Consider the following 18,656-nt stretch of genomic DNA (forward strand, 5'->3'; position numbering starts at 1 on the left):
AGAGTGGAAGGGAGGGAGAGAAACACAGAGAAGAAACATCGATGTGAGAGAGAGACACATTGATTGGTTGCCTCCCACACACACCCCTACCAGGGTTGGGGATCAAGCCTGCAACTGAGGTACCTGCCCTTAACTGGAATTGAACCTGGGACCCTTCAGTCTGTGGGCTGATGCTCTGTCCACTGAGTCAAACTGGCTAGGGCGAAATACTTTTTTTTAATCCTCACTCAAGGATTTTTTTTTAATTGATTTTAGAGAGGGAGGAAAGGAGAAACATTGATTGGTTGCCTCCAATATGTGCCCCTACCTGGGATCAAACCTGCAACGTGAGTATGTGCCCTGATTGAGAATAGAACCCGACTTCAGTGTACTCAGGATGATGTTCCAACCGAGTCACACCAACCAGGGCATGAATTATTTTTTAAAAATTAGTATGTACGTATTAAGACTCTTGGGACGAAAACAAGGTAATTAGAGCATACTCTTCTAATGGCCATCATTTATTCTAGGTTGGGAGGTATATAGTTCTTCACTACAAATCTACAGTATCCAAGGTATTGATGCTATTTTTCAGAGAACATCTCTGGGTCACGAAGTGTAAAATTATCTACCATCAGTTTTCTGCCCACTGCTATACATTGCCTATGTGTGGTTGGATGCCCAAACACACTTAAGAAAGTTGTTTTTTCAACAACAAACAATGTTTGATGGACTGGGTTGGAGAGCTGGTCATTGAAAAGTGTGGGAAATGTCAAACCATTTATTTAGAACTTTCACATGAACCCCTGCTTTCGTGGCAAACTTGCTCATAAAAATTCTGAACAATATAAGTTTGTAGTTTTGGCAGAATCATTGGTTTCCTCAATTCTTGTTCACATAAACCACATACTGTTATATAGTTACTTGATTTATTAAGCATCTATAACTTCCTATCAGGTTGCTGTTTTGTTAAGAATCATATGCACTGTACAAAGGCCTTGCATACTATATGCAAGCAGACGACGTTTGTAAATTTCTTATGTGACAGAGCTTATTAGATCCATCTAATTAGATCCATGCTGGTAGATGGTTCCAATACTTGATACAAAAATAAAGGATTGTACAGAAAACGGATATAATACAGGTAATTAATTATAAACAAACAGACAAATCCTTCAAAAGGGTAGGTGACAGTTTTTATTATTACAAAAGCAAGTATTTTTAAACTTGTCATTTGAGTAATTGCAAGAGCAGACTAAGGGCTTAATCCTCACACAGGCACCAAGTCAGGCACAGTAGGCAGCTATAAATCATAAGAAAAAGGTTTCTTTACCTTGGATTCCCCTAATTCCTACCTATAGCATTCTGTCATGCTTTGGAATTAAGTGTTTTTTAAAAAAACAGCAAACCTAATTAGGCCCCCACCCCCCTCTTTTTAAAAATGAGAACTAGGTATTAACCTGCTGTCTAGTGGAAACTAGACTCTAAACCTTGGCCTGAGAGAGATCCACATTTCCTTAGAACAAACAAGAAACTAGCTAACTAAGATGTGTCGATTTCTGAGAGCCCAATGAAAGTTCTTAAAATGCAGACCTTCTAAACTCAGACCTGTTTCACCTAATTCATGTGGATGATCACCTGAGGAATGCGGGAGTTCCAACTCCAGCACAAATACTCTTCCAGGGCAGCAGGAAAGGAGGTAGCAGGGACTTGGGTTGACATCGGAAGCACTAAGCTAATGTGCCTGGCAGAGGGGACAAACCTGAGGTTTCCACATTAATTTTTAAATGGCACAGTGGCATGTGTGACAAGGCAGAAAAGGCAATTGCCACCCCAAGAGTTGCTTAAGAAATTCTGTGTAATTTTCTGCCTAATCAGACATGGTGCCTCTGCTTTTCCCTTATGTTGGAGAGCATGTTTTAATCTCCATTTCCTCCAGGGCCCTTGTAACATTCCTTAGTAAACAACTTGCTAGCATATTACTGTTTCAAGGAAGCATAGGATTAGAGGTATGTGAAAGTGTATTGAAGGGAAGACCTAATATGTTCTAGGTCAAGAATATCCTAGAGCCAAAACAATTACAAGTTGAACCAAATCCACTCTGTCTGAATTCCAACAGTAAATTGGTTCAAATGGGGTCCACCAAACTACTACAGGAATATACAAAAACTATTCCATTTACTATCAAATCTAATATCACCAACTGACTACTAAATTTAAATCGAGTCTTTTGAGTTGTGCTATATAATTACGTTTATTTAACACGTTGCTGCCATGGTGTGATCTCTAAAGAAAGAAACAAGATCATGAATGTATTAGATGCTATCTGCTAGAATCACTGAGAAATTTGCTGGAGGAAATAAAGGCTGTATTATTTGGGGACAGAAAATCGTCCCCTAAATCCTATTGATTGCTATCTACCTTACATATGTCTGTGAGAGGATTGATAGCACAGTTTATTCTGATAAGGTAGGCCAACACTGAATATAACACTTAACCTACAATCAGAGCTATAGTGCTGAAACCAGAATTTTCACAAAGGGTTTAAAGGTTGAAAGTTGCCTGGTGTTAAGAGCTGTAATAAAAACTGTATATTTGTCCCTTGACTACCTTAAATCCCTACCCAAAGCAATGAAGCTACTACCATCCATGAAGCAGCAGTCAATGAGGAAGTCCATGCCAATGAGGAAAGGTGCTAGAGTGCTGTCATGTGGAATAGTCATCAAAGATCACGGAGTAATTAGTCATAGTGTTCCTGAAGATTGCCAGGGAGTTTAGCTGACTTTTTTCAAAAGTTCATCGTGGAAGCAGTTTTTGACCATAGGTTCACCTTTTTCTTGGGTTATAAAACTGCATCTGGTTGAAACTATGACCCAAAATATATGCAGCACTTCAGCTGATAGGATGCTGGTAATCGATCAATGGCATCACCTCAAAGTACATCCCATATTGTAAAAGCAGTTCTTGTACTTTATATAACTAGCAGACAAGTATTAATTACCTCGTTACAGTGAACCTGGACTTTTTTACAATTTACAAAGTTTTTACATTCAATTATCACATATTTCAAGACTTTCAATTCAAACAAACAAATGTACATGGGCTTAATTATTCAACAACTTTACTATTTGTTTACATAAGTTCATGGCAGTACATACTCAGTTCAACTCTTGATTTTACATAGATTTTCACTGGATAAGTCCTTTTTGCAAATCAAAAGCAAGGAATAGTTACTATACCAGCCCCCCACAGTAAGAAATAAGGGTTTAGAATAGCAATTACTTAGACATTTATTTCAATGATATCTTCTCTTAAATTCAGTTAATTTAAAAAACTATAATTAAATAATCTAGAATGAAAGTTGTATAAACATCAGTAATGTAAAAAGATGCAAAGACAATTGTTCTAACACATCTATGCTAAAGATGCAATATTTAGGTCTGTAATCTCCCAAATCTGCCAATTGTCCTCTATTTTTGCATTGTCAACCATATAAACAAACCTGACTTGCAGAAGACAAAATGACAGCATAGGAATCTATTGCTTTTTAAAGGTCCAACATCGCCACACACTGCCAGTTTATTTCAGACATTTATTTCCTCATCTAAATAACTATCCATTGTAATTAATTTAAAATGCAGCAACTTTAAGAATACTTCTCTAAAAAATGTCAAAGCTCATAAAGCACATGTTATTGGTTAATTTAACAATGAGGTTGTTAAATAATTATTTGCACAAATGTGTAAGAATTCATGAAGTTTTTCTTTCATAATTACATTTTAGATGTAGGCCCTTCACAGTTGATAGCCATGTTTTACTTAAGAGTGTTGGCAACATGCACATAATATTCTAAAAGTGTAATTGTCTTAATAGCAAGCATATAACTGGTTTTTAAAATGTGTTCAATTTAAAAACGGAACTATCTTTAGAAGTAATTTTAACAACTCTTTAGTTTTTAAAGATTCATTAAAATCCAAGCAATTACTAGTATTTTGTTATTAACTTGGAAGTACAAAAAGTTATTATGTACTGATTAAAATTCCCATATCTCCCAGAAAAATAAAAGCCCAGAGATGTGCAGACATAATAGAATTAAAATTCATGCAATTTAATAGCCGAGTATAGTTATAGGAAGCTGCAAGAGAATAATGTTGCTCTGTTCATAAGAATGGGATTTCTATAGTTAAGAAAACAAGAGTTAAATTAAGTATCAGGTTTTGTGATTGGAATTACAGTTTGACTAGGCTTTTCTTTTCTAGGGAAGACTACAGGGAACTACATAAATGTCATTAAATAATTAGAGAGTATCTTAATTAGAAATAAATTATAATGTGAAAGAGGCCAAGTCTTCAATAAATGGCAACACTCAAAATCAAGGGGGGGCTTCCAATAAACTGAGAAATTATCTTTCCCATTTCCCATTTGTTCTCATTAAAAATTTCAAAGTCCTGAGTTGTACCAGAAAGTCATCCTTCAATCTAAAACCACCACAATGCTACATTGTGGTTCATCCAAATCATAGTTTAACAAATTCCAGCTTTAAATTTAAGAAAACAATCAATTTCAAATAGTTGAGAAAAGCTTATACTGTGCTTGATTGTACTTATCACTGTTAACTGTAATCTGTGCAAATTCTGATGGTTCCTAAGTATGTGTTCATTTAGTTGCTGGATGAGATTTATCGTTAACCAGCAAGGAACACCCAACATTTAAAATCAGTGATACAAATAGTAAAATGAATTATTTGTAGATCTGGCACTTCCAATTGATAGTCTTCATACTAGATGCATGCAGCTCTTATAAATTCTAAAGGAGGCATTTTTGCCAGGTCTCAACATGCTTTCTTTATTGTAAATTCCACTAATTTAACACGGTAATGGTATTTTTCTGTAGGGGTACAATTATGCTTTCTTATAAAAACTACAGTATGCTTTTATTTTAAAACAATTTACTGTGTTTAAGAAATCATGTTAAAATATAAATCGGCCAAAAATAACTGATAGATCTAATAAAGCAGTGTCACAGTTACAGAAAGGTATTTAATTATTATATGTATGCATTACCATCAAAAAGGGGTCAAACTGATTCTTTCCTTTAATACAAACTTGAATACTGTTTGTAAATGCCTCATTTAAAGTAGTGGATAGGGAAAGAGTTTAGAAAAGTCCAAGTAATAAAATGTATTCAGTTACTTGGTAACGTTAAAAAGCTAATGCAACAATGTTATATCCAGATAAAAAACATTATTCAAAAGCAATTCAAATACCAAAAAGGGTTTCAAATTGAATATTTTATTAACATGGTAGTTGTCTTTGTAACATGTGCACACACACTCGCACACTCAGAATGATCTGCCTGGGGGCGGAAAGACTATGTATGCCTAAGGGGAAAATGAAAAATTAAAAAATTTCTATAGGTTTTCATTATTGTAGGCAATTATGTCCACATCACTTACAAAGCTATTGCCAAATCTGTCCAAGGAAGCAGTTTGAGAGGGGAAGAAAAATAATATTGGGAAAAATTCAACAGTGGCATAGCAGAGCTCTCAATATGAGAAAGCTGACATAATGTGGACTTTTGCTGTGAATTTTGTCTTTGCAAAATATGGGGAGAGGTTTGTCAATGGGCAGAAAATAAGAGAAGGCGGTGTGAAGTAGGCTTTTGCAGTCAATTTTCCTCACAGTATTGTGCAGGGTCATCAAGAAAATGCTTAGTCTTTTTCTGGAACCAGTTTCAGAACTTTTCCAATTGCAATGGTCTTACCTGAAAATGAAATAAAAACAAAAAAAACTTTTTCAGTAGTTAACAGCAAAGCCATGTAAGGTATTTAAAGCTTATTAATTTAAATCTTAATTTTTACAACATAAAGTATTAACTTCAGTTTTGGATCTGACAACTCTTTCATGCTAATACCTCAGCAGGACAAAAAACGTCTTGCTGACAACAAAGGCATGATTTCTGATTAAGGAGTCTTAATAAGTGGATCTCTGAGGGGGGGACAGAGGGGGGAAAGCTGAAAAAAAGACATGATTTCCTATATAAAAAATCTCTTGCCCTACCTGGTTTGGTTCAGTGGATAGAGGGTCGGCCTGCAGACCTAAGGGTCCTGAGTTTGATTCGGTCAATGGCACGTCCCTCGGTTGTAGGCTCCTCCCTGACCCAGGCCCTGGTCAGAGAGCGTGCAGGAGGCAACCAATCAATGTTTCTCTCACATAAATATTTCTGTCTTTCCCTCTCTCTTCCACTTATTCTAAAAACCAATGGAAAACTTCCAGTGAGGATTTAAAAATATATATCTTCGAAAGTGGAATATTAGTACAATCGAATACTACTTGGCAACAAAAAGGAATGATTTATATACAATACATGATATATAACATGGTTGAATATCAAAAAACATACTGAGTGGCCCTAGCCTGGTGGCTCAGTTGGTTGGAGCGTCATCCCATACACCAAAAGGTTGTGGGTTTGATTCCTGGTCAGGGCAGCACATATCTAGGTTGCAGGTTCTATGGGACACATACGGGAGGCAACTGATCGATGTGTCTCTCTCAAATTGATGTTTCCCTTTTTCTCCTTCCTCTCTCTGAAAATAATTTTTTTAAAAGCCACCCTCCAGTTAAGATTTAAAAAAAACACACACACCATAATGAGTGGAATATACTAGACACTGAAGACCACAAATTTTATGTTCTATTTATATAACTTGTCCAATAAGGCAAATAGAAAAAAATGTTGTGATTGCCTAGGTCTGGGGGTAGGAATAGGAGCTAACTATAAATAGGTATAAGGGCTTCTTTTTAGCTATAATAAACATTCTAAAGTTAGAATGTGATGGCTGCACAACTCGGTAAAGATATTAAAATTCATTGCATTGTACACTTAAAACAGGTCTATTTCATAGTATGTGAATTATCTCAAATAAAGATGTTAAAAGGGGCTCTCCGTCTAATAGGGGAAAAACTAAAAACCAACCTACTACAGTGAAACCTCATTTCTTGAAGGTCTCCCATATTGAACAATTTGTTTCTCAATCAAGTTGTTCACAGAGAAAAAGTCTGGGTTTTCCACCTGAAAATCCTTTCATACTGATACCTCAGCATGACAAAGAGTGCTAATGTTGCCAAGGGTCTGAAAGTGCTCGCAAAACAGCAGTCACAGGCAATTGAATAGGCAGAAAAACTGCTGATGATTTGGATAAAGGAAAAGCAGTTAGCTGATGACAGCATTTCGCAGGCAGTGATATAGGAAAAATTCCTTTAAGGCTAGTAGGAGGTGGTTTGATAAATTTAAGAAAAAAAGTATTTGTTTACAAATTAAACAGTACATTAAACATGTACTGTATATAAGAAAAGTTGAAAAAGAATCATTTGGGGGTTTCGAATGAATTAATTCAATTCACATAATTTCTAATGGGAAAAATGATTCAGTTTTCGAACAAATCGCTTCTTGAGCAGCCTTTTGGAATGAATTAAGTTTGAGAAACAAGGTTCCACTATATTTAGGAAAAATATTCTTGTAGTTAAAAAAATTTTATGCTATATTAATTTTCTCTGTGATTTTATCAGGTTAATATTGTTATATACGGTATATATTTTGAAATATATTTTTATTGTTTTAAGAGGAAGGGAGAGTGAGAAAGAGATAGAAACATCAATGATGAGAGAGAATCATTGATTGGCTGCCTCCTCCACTGCCCACACTGGGGATCTAGCCCGAAACCCAGTCATGTGTCCTGTCTGGGAATTGAACCATGACCTCCTGGCTCATAGGTGACACTCAACTGCTGAGCCATGGGCTGGTTGGGCTAATTTTGTAATATTCATAGGACAACCCAGTAATCAGCGAATTTCACTAATACCAAGCAGATTTTTAAAATAAAAAATTTTATGAACTCTATAGTGTCTTTATAAAGATTTCTCTGAACTAGAACTAAGATGCAGCAACCATATCCTATCTAATAAAGAGGGAATATGCTAATTAACCCTCACACTGTCACAAGTATGGTGGAGTCCACAGCCAATAAGGGGGAATATGCTAATTGACTGTCACACCCTCAAAGATGGCGGCACCCAGTCCCCTCAGGCTCAGGTAACCAGGGGCGGCCGAGGCTTATGCTGCCAGCAGTGGCAGCAGCAGAGGTGTGACGGGGCTTCGCCTTCCCCTGATCGCCGGGTCACCTCCCACCTGAGGGCTCCCAGACTGTGAGGGGGGTAGGCCTGGCTGAGGGATTCCAGCTCCAGTGCACGAATTTTCATGCACCAGGTCTCTAGTATATCATCATATTTCCGGTGCTAAGCACAGTTTTTGACATGCAATACAGTCAATTTTTTGCTGAATGGAATTAGAACATACAATTGTATTCTATATTTCAATTAAACCAAAGTTTTATGTAAATTTTCCAATCTTAAAATAGTCACCTAAGTTAACAACCCACAGAGAAATGTTTAGTAAAAGTCATTTTGTTTTCATGATACCAAAGAATTTCATGGCCACAAGACAGAAAAATTACAGCTGTTCAGATTAACTAAAAAAAGAGCATGACTATTAAACCTTTAAAAAACAAGTGTTAAAAGGCAATCAATCTATATATCCCTTTTATTCCCACTCTCATATCAGTGCAGTGAATGTATTATATTTGATTTTTAAATGATTTCCTCTGACCACAAAATGACAAGATATGTACCTCAAGCTTACCTTGCAAAATCTTAAAAGGGCAAGATGGGCTTTAATCACATATATTACATCACAGAAATCTTGTTTATCCTACCTAATAATAGAGTAATATGCAAATTGACCGTACCTTCGCTATGCCCACAATTGGCCAGGAGGCGCGGGACTCGGGGTGGCCGGGGTGGCTGATTGGGCCGGCGGGACGCTGAGTTTGCGTCGCCAGCGGCGGCGCGAGCTCAGCGTCTGCGCCATGGCTGTGCTGCGGCACAGAAGGGGCCTCTGGGGCAGCAAGCCCACATCCTGCCGCCGACCATCAAAAGCGGGGAGCTGGGTGTCCGCTCCGGCACCAGCGGACAGACACCACCTCCCCCGCGATCGAAAGCGAAAGCAGGGAAGCTGGGTGTCTGTCCGCTCCGGCACCAGGCCAAAGCAGACACTCAGCTCCCCCGCGATTGAAAGCGGGGAGCTGTGTGTCCGCTCCGGCACCAGCGGACCCCCTGCCATCAAAAGCGGGGAGCAGGCTGCCAGCAGTGTCCGCGGAGCGTGCTAGGCTTTGCAGGGCAGTGGATATGGCCTGAATGGCAGGTTAGGCCTAGGGGACCCTACATGTGCATGATTTAATCATTCACTGGGCCTCTAGTAGTAAATAAATGGCTCTCAAAACCCACTACTTGCAAAATACCAAAATAATTCTTCTAGAGCATTACTGCCAAAATGCATAGTTAATTTTACCAGCTGTCCAATTCATTTAACTCATAAAACATGCATCCAGGTTCTCTATGAACTGTACTCAGGTGAAGAGTCTATTTTAGACATACTACTAGACATCAATTTAAAGGCTTACCCTCATCTCTCAAAGTAAATCGACCCATCTGAGGGAAGTCTTTAAAGGTCTCAAGGCAGATGGTTCCTGCTGTCCTTAAGCGAGCAATGCATACTTGATCTTGTTTCACAAAACGGGGTCGAGTCTTACTTTTTTCTCCTGATTTTTTGTCTACCAAGCAAATTAAGGCCTATCCAAGATAAAAGGATGAAAAGACATCAGAATAATGCCAAATAAAAGAATCGTTAAATTAAGAATAGGCATGCAAATAAGAGTACATCACTACTGTTGGTCAGAAATTATCAAGATGAAATGGTCTTAAAACACACAAACAAAACCCCCAATTATCTTAATACTCACTGTTATTTCAACTTCCTCAATACAGGTATGAATATGCAGCACCGCATTATAACCTGGGCAGATGATGGATTTGTGCTCTATAATCACTATCTGTCAAACAAAAAGAAAATTCACATCTTTATACCCAGGGCAAAAAAATAATTGAACGTGCTAAAGTGAATATAGTATCACAAGAATATATAACTCACCATCTTAAAAGTTATTTTTGTGTTAGAAGTGATAGGTCAGGTCACTTGACCTCAAAGAATGAACTCTGATATCCTTAACCTACTGACCTTCTTGGCAAGTGCCCAGTCAAACTTTCAAAACAGTAGGCAGACTCTTTCCCCTCGGGGAAACCTTTCCCTTATACCTCCCCCAAGGAATCATACTGCTCACATGCTACTGGGTTCCTCCCACCCCCTAGATGTGAACTGATCATAGTTTTATCCACTTCTCAATATCTAAGGTCCAGTAAAGGAAAACAACCTTGTATCTGGCATCACAATTTAATTTACTCTGTCACTCTCCTGGGGAGGGCAGGTTACTAACATGAAAATATTGGGCATGTTTTTCTGTCTGGAGAGTTATTAGTGCTAAAGGAGCAGACAAACCATGACTTCCAAAGCAACTTGCTCTATTTAAAGTGAAAGACACTGAGTAATGATATAAGCAGATTAGAAAATAAGGAATTTACAAAGAATACTATCTAACCAGTAAGAAGACTTTATGTTATAAGATACCTTATGGCTGTTGTAACACACACACGTTTTATTCTATTTCAATTCCCCTTCTATACATGATGACATGTCATCAATAACCTGGACAAAGGACATTTAAATTCAAATTTCACTTGCACCGTAAAGATCAGTGAGATAACTATAATAACTGGTTTACCTGGGCATCAAATGTGCGTCCAGAATGACAAAGATTATTAGGATCACAAAGTATAAATCCTGGAAGAATCTCTTCTTCTTCAATTCCTTTCAGTCTGATTTTGAGGTTTTCACCTGGGGCTACAGAATCAGTTTCTACATCATCTGAAAGGATTCCAAGAACTTCCACGTTGTGCTTAAAAAGAAACCGAGATTGGAGGTTTTCTGACACGTTCACTCAATGCATTACAGATCATAAAACAACCTGTTTATTGAATTGTTGCGTTTTTCTGTGCTTGTTGATTATCCAAAATACTTACTACATTTGTATGACGTGAACTTTAATGAAAATCATACCCTGACGGACAACTGCCAATTAAAATTATCTGTTATCCATTTGCACCTCCTGGGTGGCCTGGTGGACAGCTTCAGATCACTCCAGATTACAACTTTACTACATCCACCAGCATCACACTCAAGGGGGAAACTCAGTGAGCACCAAAGCTCCACTGAACCAAGTCCTCTTCCATAGGGGTGTCTCCTGCACAGCAGCTCTTCCTTTGTAGTCACAGCTGGTTCTCACAATTGGCCTGGGGGTCAATACCTCCCAGAGACAGTAACATCCATCAAGGCTCAACTATAACAGGACAGTGCACACAGCCCACACAGAGGCATACCTAGCATTGCCCTGCTCAGGTGACTGAGTCACTGGGCTCTCTAGAACATCTACTACACAAGGCCACTCTATCAATTCCAGGAGACATAGCAGCTCTACCTAATACTTAGAAACAAACACAGGGAAGCAGCCAAAATGCAGAGACAAAGAAACATGTCACAAACAAAAGAACCGAAGAAAATTCCAGAAAAAGAACTAAATGAAATGGAAGCAAACTACTAGATACAGAGTTCAAAACAATGATTATAAAGATGCTCAAGGAAATTAATGAGAGCTTCAAGGAACTTAGTGAGAATATCAAGGAACTTAGTGAGAACGTCAAAAGCATGAAAAGGGACCAGTCAGAAATGATGGATACACTAACTAAAATGAAGAATAATTTACAGTGAATCAATAGAGTAGAACAGTGATGGGCAACCTTTTGAGCTTGGTGTGTCAAACTTCGCCAAAAAACTGAGCATAACTCGGGTAGTGTGTCACTTTGAGGAAAAAACATTATTTCGCAAATGTTTCATCCTCAGAAGCAGCAAATGTTTCATCCTTGGCATGCGGCCGCCTCAGCGGCCGCGTGTCATCAGAAATGGCTATGCGTGTCAGTGCTGGCACTTGTGTCATAGATTCGCCATCACTGGAGTAGAGGATGCCAAGAATCACATCAGTGATTTGGAATATGAGGAAGCAAAACACACCCAATCAGAAAAACAAAAAGGAAAAAATATCCCAAAATAAGATAGTGTAAAGAGCCTCTGGGACAACTTCAAGTATACCAACATATGCATCAAGGGGGTGCCAGAAAGAAAAGGAGCAAGAAATTGAAAACCTATTTGAAGAAATAATGACAGAAAACTTCCCCTACCTGATGAAAGAAATAGACCAGGAAGTAGAGAGTCCCAAACAAGATAAACCCCAATAAACCCAAGACACATCCCAGCAAAGGTATTGTTTAGAATTGAAAAGTCAAAGAAAGAGCTTCACAGACAAGAAAAAGCTAAAGGAGTTCATCACCACCAAACCATTATTACATGAAATGTTGAAAGGTATTCTTTAAGAGGAAGGAGAAGGGAAAAAGAAGATAAAAAGTATGAACAATAAATATCAATAATTGAATCTAAAAAATCAAACAAACAAGGAATCTAATGAACAGAATAAACTGATGAATAAAATAGAACCAGAGGCATGGAAACATGGAACAGACTGATGAATCTCAGGGAAGGGGGGCAGTGGGAAGAGATGAACCAAAGAACTTATATGCATACTAGAGGCCAGTTCACAGATTCGTGCACCAGTGGGGTCCCTCTGCCTGGCCTGGGCCCTCTCATAATGTGAGAGTGCTTGGGGAATGTAGTAGTGTGAGAAGCAGCAGGCAGCCAGGGAGGAGCCTAGGCGGGATAGATTTGCACAGCCACAGCTGCACTCACCAGCCGTGAGCCCTGTGTCTGGTGCCCGTCTGTCAGCTGAGTAGCACTCCCGCTGTGGGAGCGCACTGCCCCCTGGTGGTCAGTGCATGTTATAGCTACCCGTTGGTCGTCTGGTCGTCCAGTCCCTTAGGCTTTTATACATATAGATAGATATGCATTACCGATGGACACAGACAAGAGGATGAGGTACATTCCCTTGACTGGGAACCAAATCCACAACCCTTTGGTGGGCAGGCCAATGCTCTAACCACTTAGCAAATATGGCGAGGGCAAGAGTATACTTTTTAGAAGTTGTTTGAAGTAAGCTTAAAAGAATATTGGTCCCCTTGGCCAGTGTGGTTCAGTTGGTTGGAGTGTCGTCCCATACACCAAAGGGTTGCAGGTTCCCGGTCAGGGCACATCTCTAACTCGTGGGTTTGATCTCTGGTCTAGATACATAAGTACAGGAGGCAGCCGCAACCACTTGATGTTTCTTTCTCTTTCTCTCTCTCTCCTTTCCTCCTTCCAGTTTCCTCTCTCTCTAAAATCAATAAGCATGTCCTTGGGTGAGGAATAAACACAACAACAAAAGAATATTGAATGTTTAGATAATATTTTGATGGTTGCAAGATGGGAGAGGATTTGGGGGTTGAGAAAGGAGAGAGGATTTAAAATAAGCATACTGATTAATGATTACAGGTTTTCCTTTTGGTGTGATAAAATATTCTGGAACTAATGGTGATAGCTGCACAAAAATGTTTTAAAAAGATATATAGATGGGGAAGTGTTAAAAGCAATACCCACAAGTATTCTCATTTGTGCCCTTTGAGATAACTCAGATTTTTAAAACATCAACCAGAAAACTGCCCTAGTTGGTGTGGCTCAATTGGTTGAGCATCATCCCATGCACCAAAAGGTCAATGGTTGGATTCCCAGTCAGAGCATGTGCCAGGTAGCAGGTTGGTTGGGTGTGGGCGGGAGGCAACTGATCAGTATGTCTCTCTCACATGAGTGTTTCTCTCTCTCCCCCCTCCCTTCCTCTCTCTCTCTCTAAAATCAAAATAGGAACAAAAATATTTTCAAAAAATATATACCAGAAAACAAAATAGCCTTCAAGACAAAATGAATTATCTCATGATGGTAGGTGAACAGTGAAAAATGCAGAATCAATATATTCCATACCAGAATGCTACAGTCACTTGCTAAGCTCTAGTACCTTTATCCCTCCCGCATAATGATATTCTTTCCCAAAGGTAGCTTATGCCTTAATGATACCTGTTCAACTGAAATTCATCCTAAGAAGTGAAGTAGAGCCATATTTGTTAGCTAACTTCTTTATAGTAACAGCAGGATAAAGGGGTAGAACTTAGCAGTTCCACCATGTACAAACTATTGTTCATTATTTTTTTTGCCCTAATAACCCAACATAACAATCCCTATGGCCTTGTATGGCTAAACACAATAGAGCTAGTGTAACATTAACTTAATCCACTTGGTAATCTCATTCAACCTTAAACCCAACATGTGGCTGTGCAAGGAGTGATTTTAGGCTATATTTAAGCAATTTGGCAGGGATACGTGGTTAACATTTCTAAGTAAAGGGTATCTGTAACTGTCTTATAGATGCCCATTGTCTTGACTGAGGTGTGATACCCTGTCTTAACAGTTCAAAAAGTTTTGGAGACAAGCCTGCAATGTATTTACCAATTATACAGCATATGATCTTAAATGGTTGAGTCCAACTCATAATAACATATGAGCTGGAGTTTATACACTATCCTTTTGGTATCTCAAATTATCAGAAATGAGCATTCAGATTACTGCACTGAAGTGGGGGGAAAGCCACTTTGCACTAAACTTGCAGATTCAGTTAACTTTGGATACAAACTCAAAGCCAGTTTGTAAATATCAGAGCAATATTCAGAAATTCCATCACAGAGTTTTTTATCCTACAACATCATTTATTTTGCTTCACTTTACTGCTACAGCCCAGCATAGGAAGTAGAAGTAATGCAGGCATTAGAAGCATAGGCTTCCAAAGACTCCTTAAGAATCAGAAGTTAACAAACCAGCAATCTAAAAAAGGTCTAAATATCAATCTGCACATTAGAACAATTTTGTAAATAGCAAAATAAAAAATGATCAATTTTTAATTTTACTCATCAATTTTTAAATACTTTTTAAATATTGTGGTAAAATATAGAACATAAAATTTATCCCCTTGAACATTTTGTCAGTCCAATAGTATTAAGTACATATTGTATACAACCAATCTTGAGTTCTGAAAATTTTTCATCTTATAAAATTGAAACTATACCATTAAACAACTCCCCATTCTTCCCTCCCCACAAGCCCTGGAAACCACCATCTACTTTGCTTCTATGAAATCTGAGGACTACTCTAGGTACCTCATAAAACTGGAATCATTGTGACTGGTTTATTTCATCATAACGTCCTCAAGGTTCATCCATATTGTATAGCATATGTCAGAATTTCCTTTTCTGTGGTTGAATAATAATCCACTTATACGTATGTACATTTTGATTATCTGTTAATCCGTCAAACACCTGGGTTGCTTCCACCTTTTGGCAACTGTGAGCAATGCTGTTATGAACATGGGTGTACAAATATCTCTTTGAGGCTCTGTTTTTAATTTGGGGAGTTACATACCTAGAAGTGAAACTAACAGATTATATATATGGTTTTATTCTATTTTTAATTTTTTTCGGGAAACGCCATTACATTTCCCACCAACAATGCATAAGGGTTCCAATTTTTCCACATTGCCAACATTTGTTATTTTCTGGGTTTTAAAAAAAATGGTTTTTAGAATTCCCACCCGAGGATATGTTTTATTTTGAGAGAGAGGAAAGGAGAGAGAGAGAGACATCAGTTGCCTCCTATACCCACCCTGACCAGGGATCGAATCTACCTTACAGGGTGAGCCTCCATCCAACTGAGCTATCTGGCCACGGCTAATTTCTGGTTTGTTTTTTTATAGTAGCCATACAGATGGGTGTGAAATATTTTCTGATTATGATTTTGATTTGCATTTACCTAATGATTAGTGATGTTGATCATTTTTCATGTACATCTTTGGAGAAATGTAAATTTAAGCTCTTTGCTCATGTTTTTAGTAAGGTGGCTTGTTTTTTTTTTTTTGTGTTGAGTTGTAGCTCTTTATATATTCTGCATATTAACATCTTATCAGATTTAGGATATGCAATTATTTTCTCCCATTCCATAGGTTGCCTACCCATTAATTTTCAATGTAAAGCAGTATGACATCTGTATCTTTTAAATATTTAACTCTGTTCCACAGAGACTGAGGACAAAAGTGAACTGAGTTTTCAAGGCTCACTTAACCAACTATATCATATGCTACACCTGCCCAGTAAGTAATTAGTATAAATTGACAGCTTCCACAGAGAACAGCCACTCTGTCTATAACAGGGGTGGGGAACATTTTTCTGCCAAAGACCATTTGGATATTTATAACATCATTTGTGGGCCATATAAAATTATCAAATTTTAAAAATTAGCCTGTTATATTTGGTCAAACATTTAATTAACTTGCCCCTAATGCCTTGGCAGGGCCAGACCAAAGCTCACAGGCTGAATATTCCCCACTCCTGGTCTATAACTAGTATGTTAAGGCCCTTGCCTATAGTGAATTGTACTTTTCTTTCTGTGGTGGTAAAATACTCACCACATAATATTTGTCTTTTTAAATCATTTTACACTGTACAATTCAGTGGCATCTACTACATTCACACAATGTCCTACAATCATAACCACTACCTAGTTCCAAAACTTTTCATCACTCCAAAAGGAAACCCTATACCCATTAAGCAGTCATTCCCCATTCTCCCTCCCCCAGCCCCTGGCAACCACCAATCCCACTTCCATCTTCCATGATCAGCTATATTTCTAATGACTACTCTACAGACAAAACTCAGCAAGAATTCAAATCGACTATTATTTTCATTCAGTTGTCACTGACTTTCAAGTTGCAGAAAAAGTAGGCTTTAATACAGAAACACTTTAGAAAAAAAATACTATGGTGGAATACTCTAAGCCCCAATGCATAAGGCATCAAGAAACCCCAGAGTATAATTTGTAAGGTGTCAATTATACATTGACAATAGACATCTTTTCTAATTCACTGCACCTGGAATTGAGCATGGTAAAGAAATTCTCATTTAAATCTAACAAAATCTCTGTCTGGAAGTTCTGATGATTCAGGTCTATTTTCCTACATTAAACAACATCTTTGGAGTTTTTAGAGAAGTGCTCTCTGGAAAACGGGTAACTTTCTTAGTAACATGTCATCTATAAATGTCACTAAGTGAGCAGCCACAAATAACACAAAGGAATAATTCATAGAGATATTGCATGTTTTAATAAAACCCCCTCCAATGATGAAGAAATCACAATAAGTAGGAAAGAGTTAAGAAGACATCTACCTATATATATAAAAGTCTAATATGCAAAGTGTCCCTTCAGGAGTTTGACCAACTGGGAGTTCGATCGCTTGCTTGCTATGATGTGTGCTGACCACCAGGAGGAGGCACAGAACAAAGAAAGGCCCCAGCTGGCAGCCACTAGGCACCCTACCCAGGCACGAATTTTATGCACTGGGCCTCTAGTTTATGATAAAGATAAACCCTTTACGCTTAAAACAAATTAGGAACATAGCTTAGACATAATATGTTACAGTATCCAATGTAACCATATACAAAAAGAGAAAGAAAGCTTACTGTATCGTGATTAAACCTGAGTTTTCATCCTTGGCTCACTTATTAATCCAGTATATTAATGGAAGCAAGTCACTTAATCACTCCAGATCTCTTCCATCTTGTAAAATAAAAGAGTTGAAGGTCTCTTGGTGCATCTTTTAGTTCTACCACTGTGCTAACACTGATCTCTCCCCATTTGTCAATGAATAACACCACATTTTTTTCTTAAGTTTTATACCTGACATTAATAAATGTAATCCTGGATTTTAAAAGTTAAGTTTATTTTTGTGGAAATCCCTAAACTTTTTAAAAGTCCTGGCTTCTTGCTAAAATTTTCAAGAGAAAATCTAAATGAGAAAAGAACATTATTAATTCTTACCTTGTTTGGCATCATCACAAGCTGCTGGCCTTTACTAATAGATCCTGATTCCAGCTTTCCCAGGACCACAGTGCCCATATCCTGTTGAAATTTAAAATAAAAGCTTCAGATTTTTATTACCACTCTACAACAGTTCAACAAACCCCATGTGAAATCTTGTAGGGCTTATTCATTTAAAAAAAAAATCATTAAAACAAGTGGTAGAATACTTAGAATTACTCTTAAATACAGGATAGGTAAAAAGTAATCTATAATACCTGCATCATAAGCATGTGCACAACTATAGTACCAATATATAAGTATGCCTAACATTTAAAAAGAAAGCATGGTACAGGAGATGGCTCAGAATTTTGTTTGAAGATCTGAATTATTTGTTCAGGGTCTTGCAATCTCTGAGCCTGTTTCTTCATCTATAAAACTGGAAAAGCAATACTTGTTCAAGAAATCTAGTATGGCGCCCTAGCTGATGTGGCTCGGCTGGAGCATAGTCCTATACACCAAAAGGTCAAGAGCTCAATTCCTGGCCAGGGCACATACCCAGGTTTTGGGTTCAATCCCCCATCGGGGCACCTGCAGGAGGCAACCAATCAATGTTTCCTCTCTCTCTCTCTCTCTCTCTCTCTCTCTCTCTCAAACCGTTCCTCTCTCTTCCTCGCTCTGAAATCAATAAAAACAAGTCCTCAGGTGAGGATTTAAGAATAAAGTATTTGAGGAGGGGCAAAACATTACACTAATATTGCAGTTAAAAATAATGATGCTTTTTTTTTTTTTTTAAG

At 37.9% G+C, this 18,656-nt stretch overlaps 1 protein-coding gene across 3 annotated transcripts in view; it reads right to left on the minus strand.

The window, feature by feature from the left end:
- Positions 1 to 3,083: 3,083 nt before the first annotated feature.
- Positions 3,084 to 18,656, minus strand: part of GSPT1 (G1 to S phase transition 1) — a 41,949-nt gene continuing 26,376 nt past the window's right edge. For all 3 annotated transcript variants that reach the window (XM_079785254.1, XM_079785253.1, XM_079785252.1), the window contains exons 11-15: positions 17,881 to 17,961; positions 10,712 to 10,885; positions 9,836 to 9,925; positions 9,497 to 9,665; positions 3,084 to 5,742 (exon numbers count right to left, since the gene is read on the minus strand). In XM_079785254.1, the coding sequence (XP_079641380.1) occupies positions 5,690 to 5,742; positions 9,497 to 9,665; positions 9,836 to 9,925; positions 10,712 to 10,885; positions 17,881 to 17,961 (567 nt within the window). In that variant the 3' untranslated portion in view covers positions 3,084 to 5,689. The remainder of the gene's footprint in view (positions 5,743 to 9,496; positions 9,666 to 9,835; positions 9,926 to 10,711; positions 10,886 to 17,880; positions 17,962 to 18,656) is intronic.

This window comes from Cnephaeus nilssonii, assembly GCF_951640355.1.
Source record: "Cnephaeus nilssonii genome assembly, chromosome: 2".
Classification (NCBI taxonomy): Eukaryota; Metazoa; Chordata; class Mammalia; order Chiroptera; family Vespertilionidae; genus Cnephaeus; species Cnephaeus nilssonii.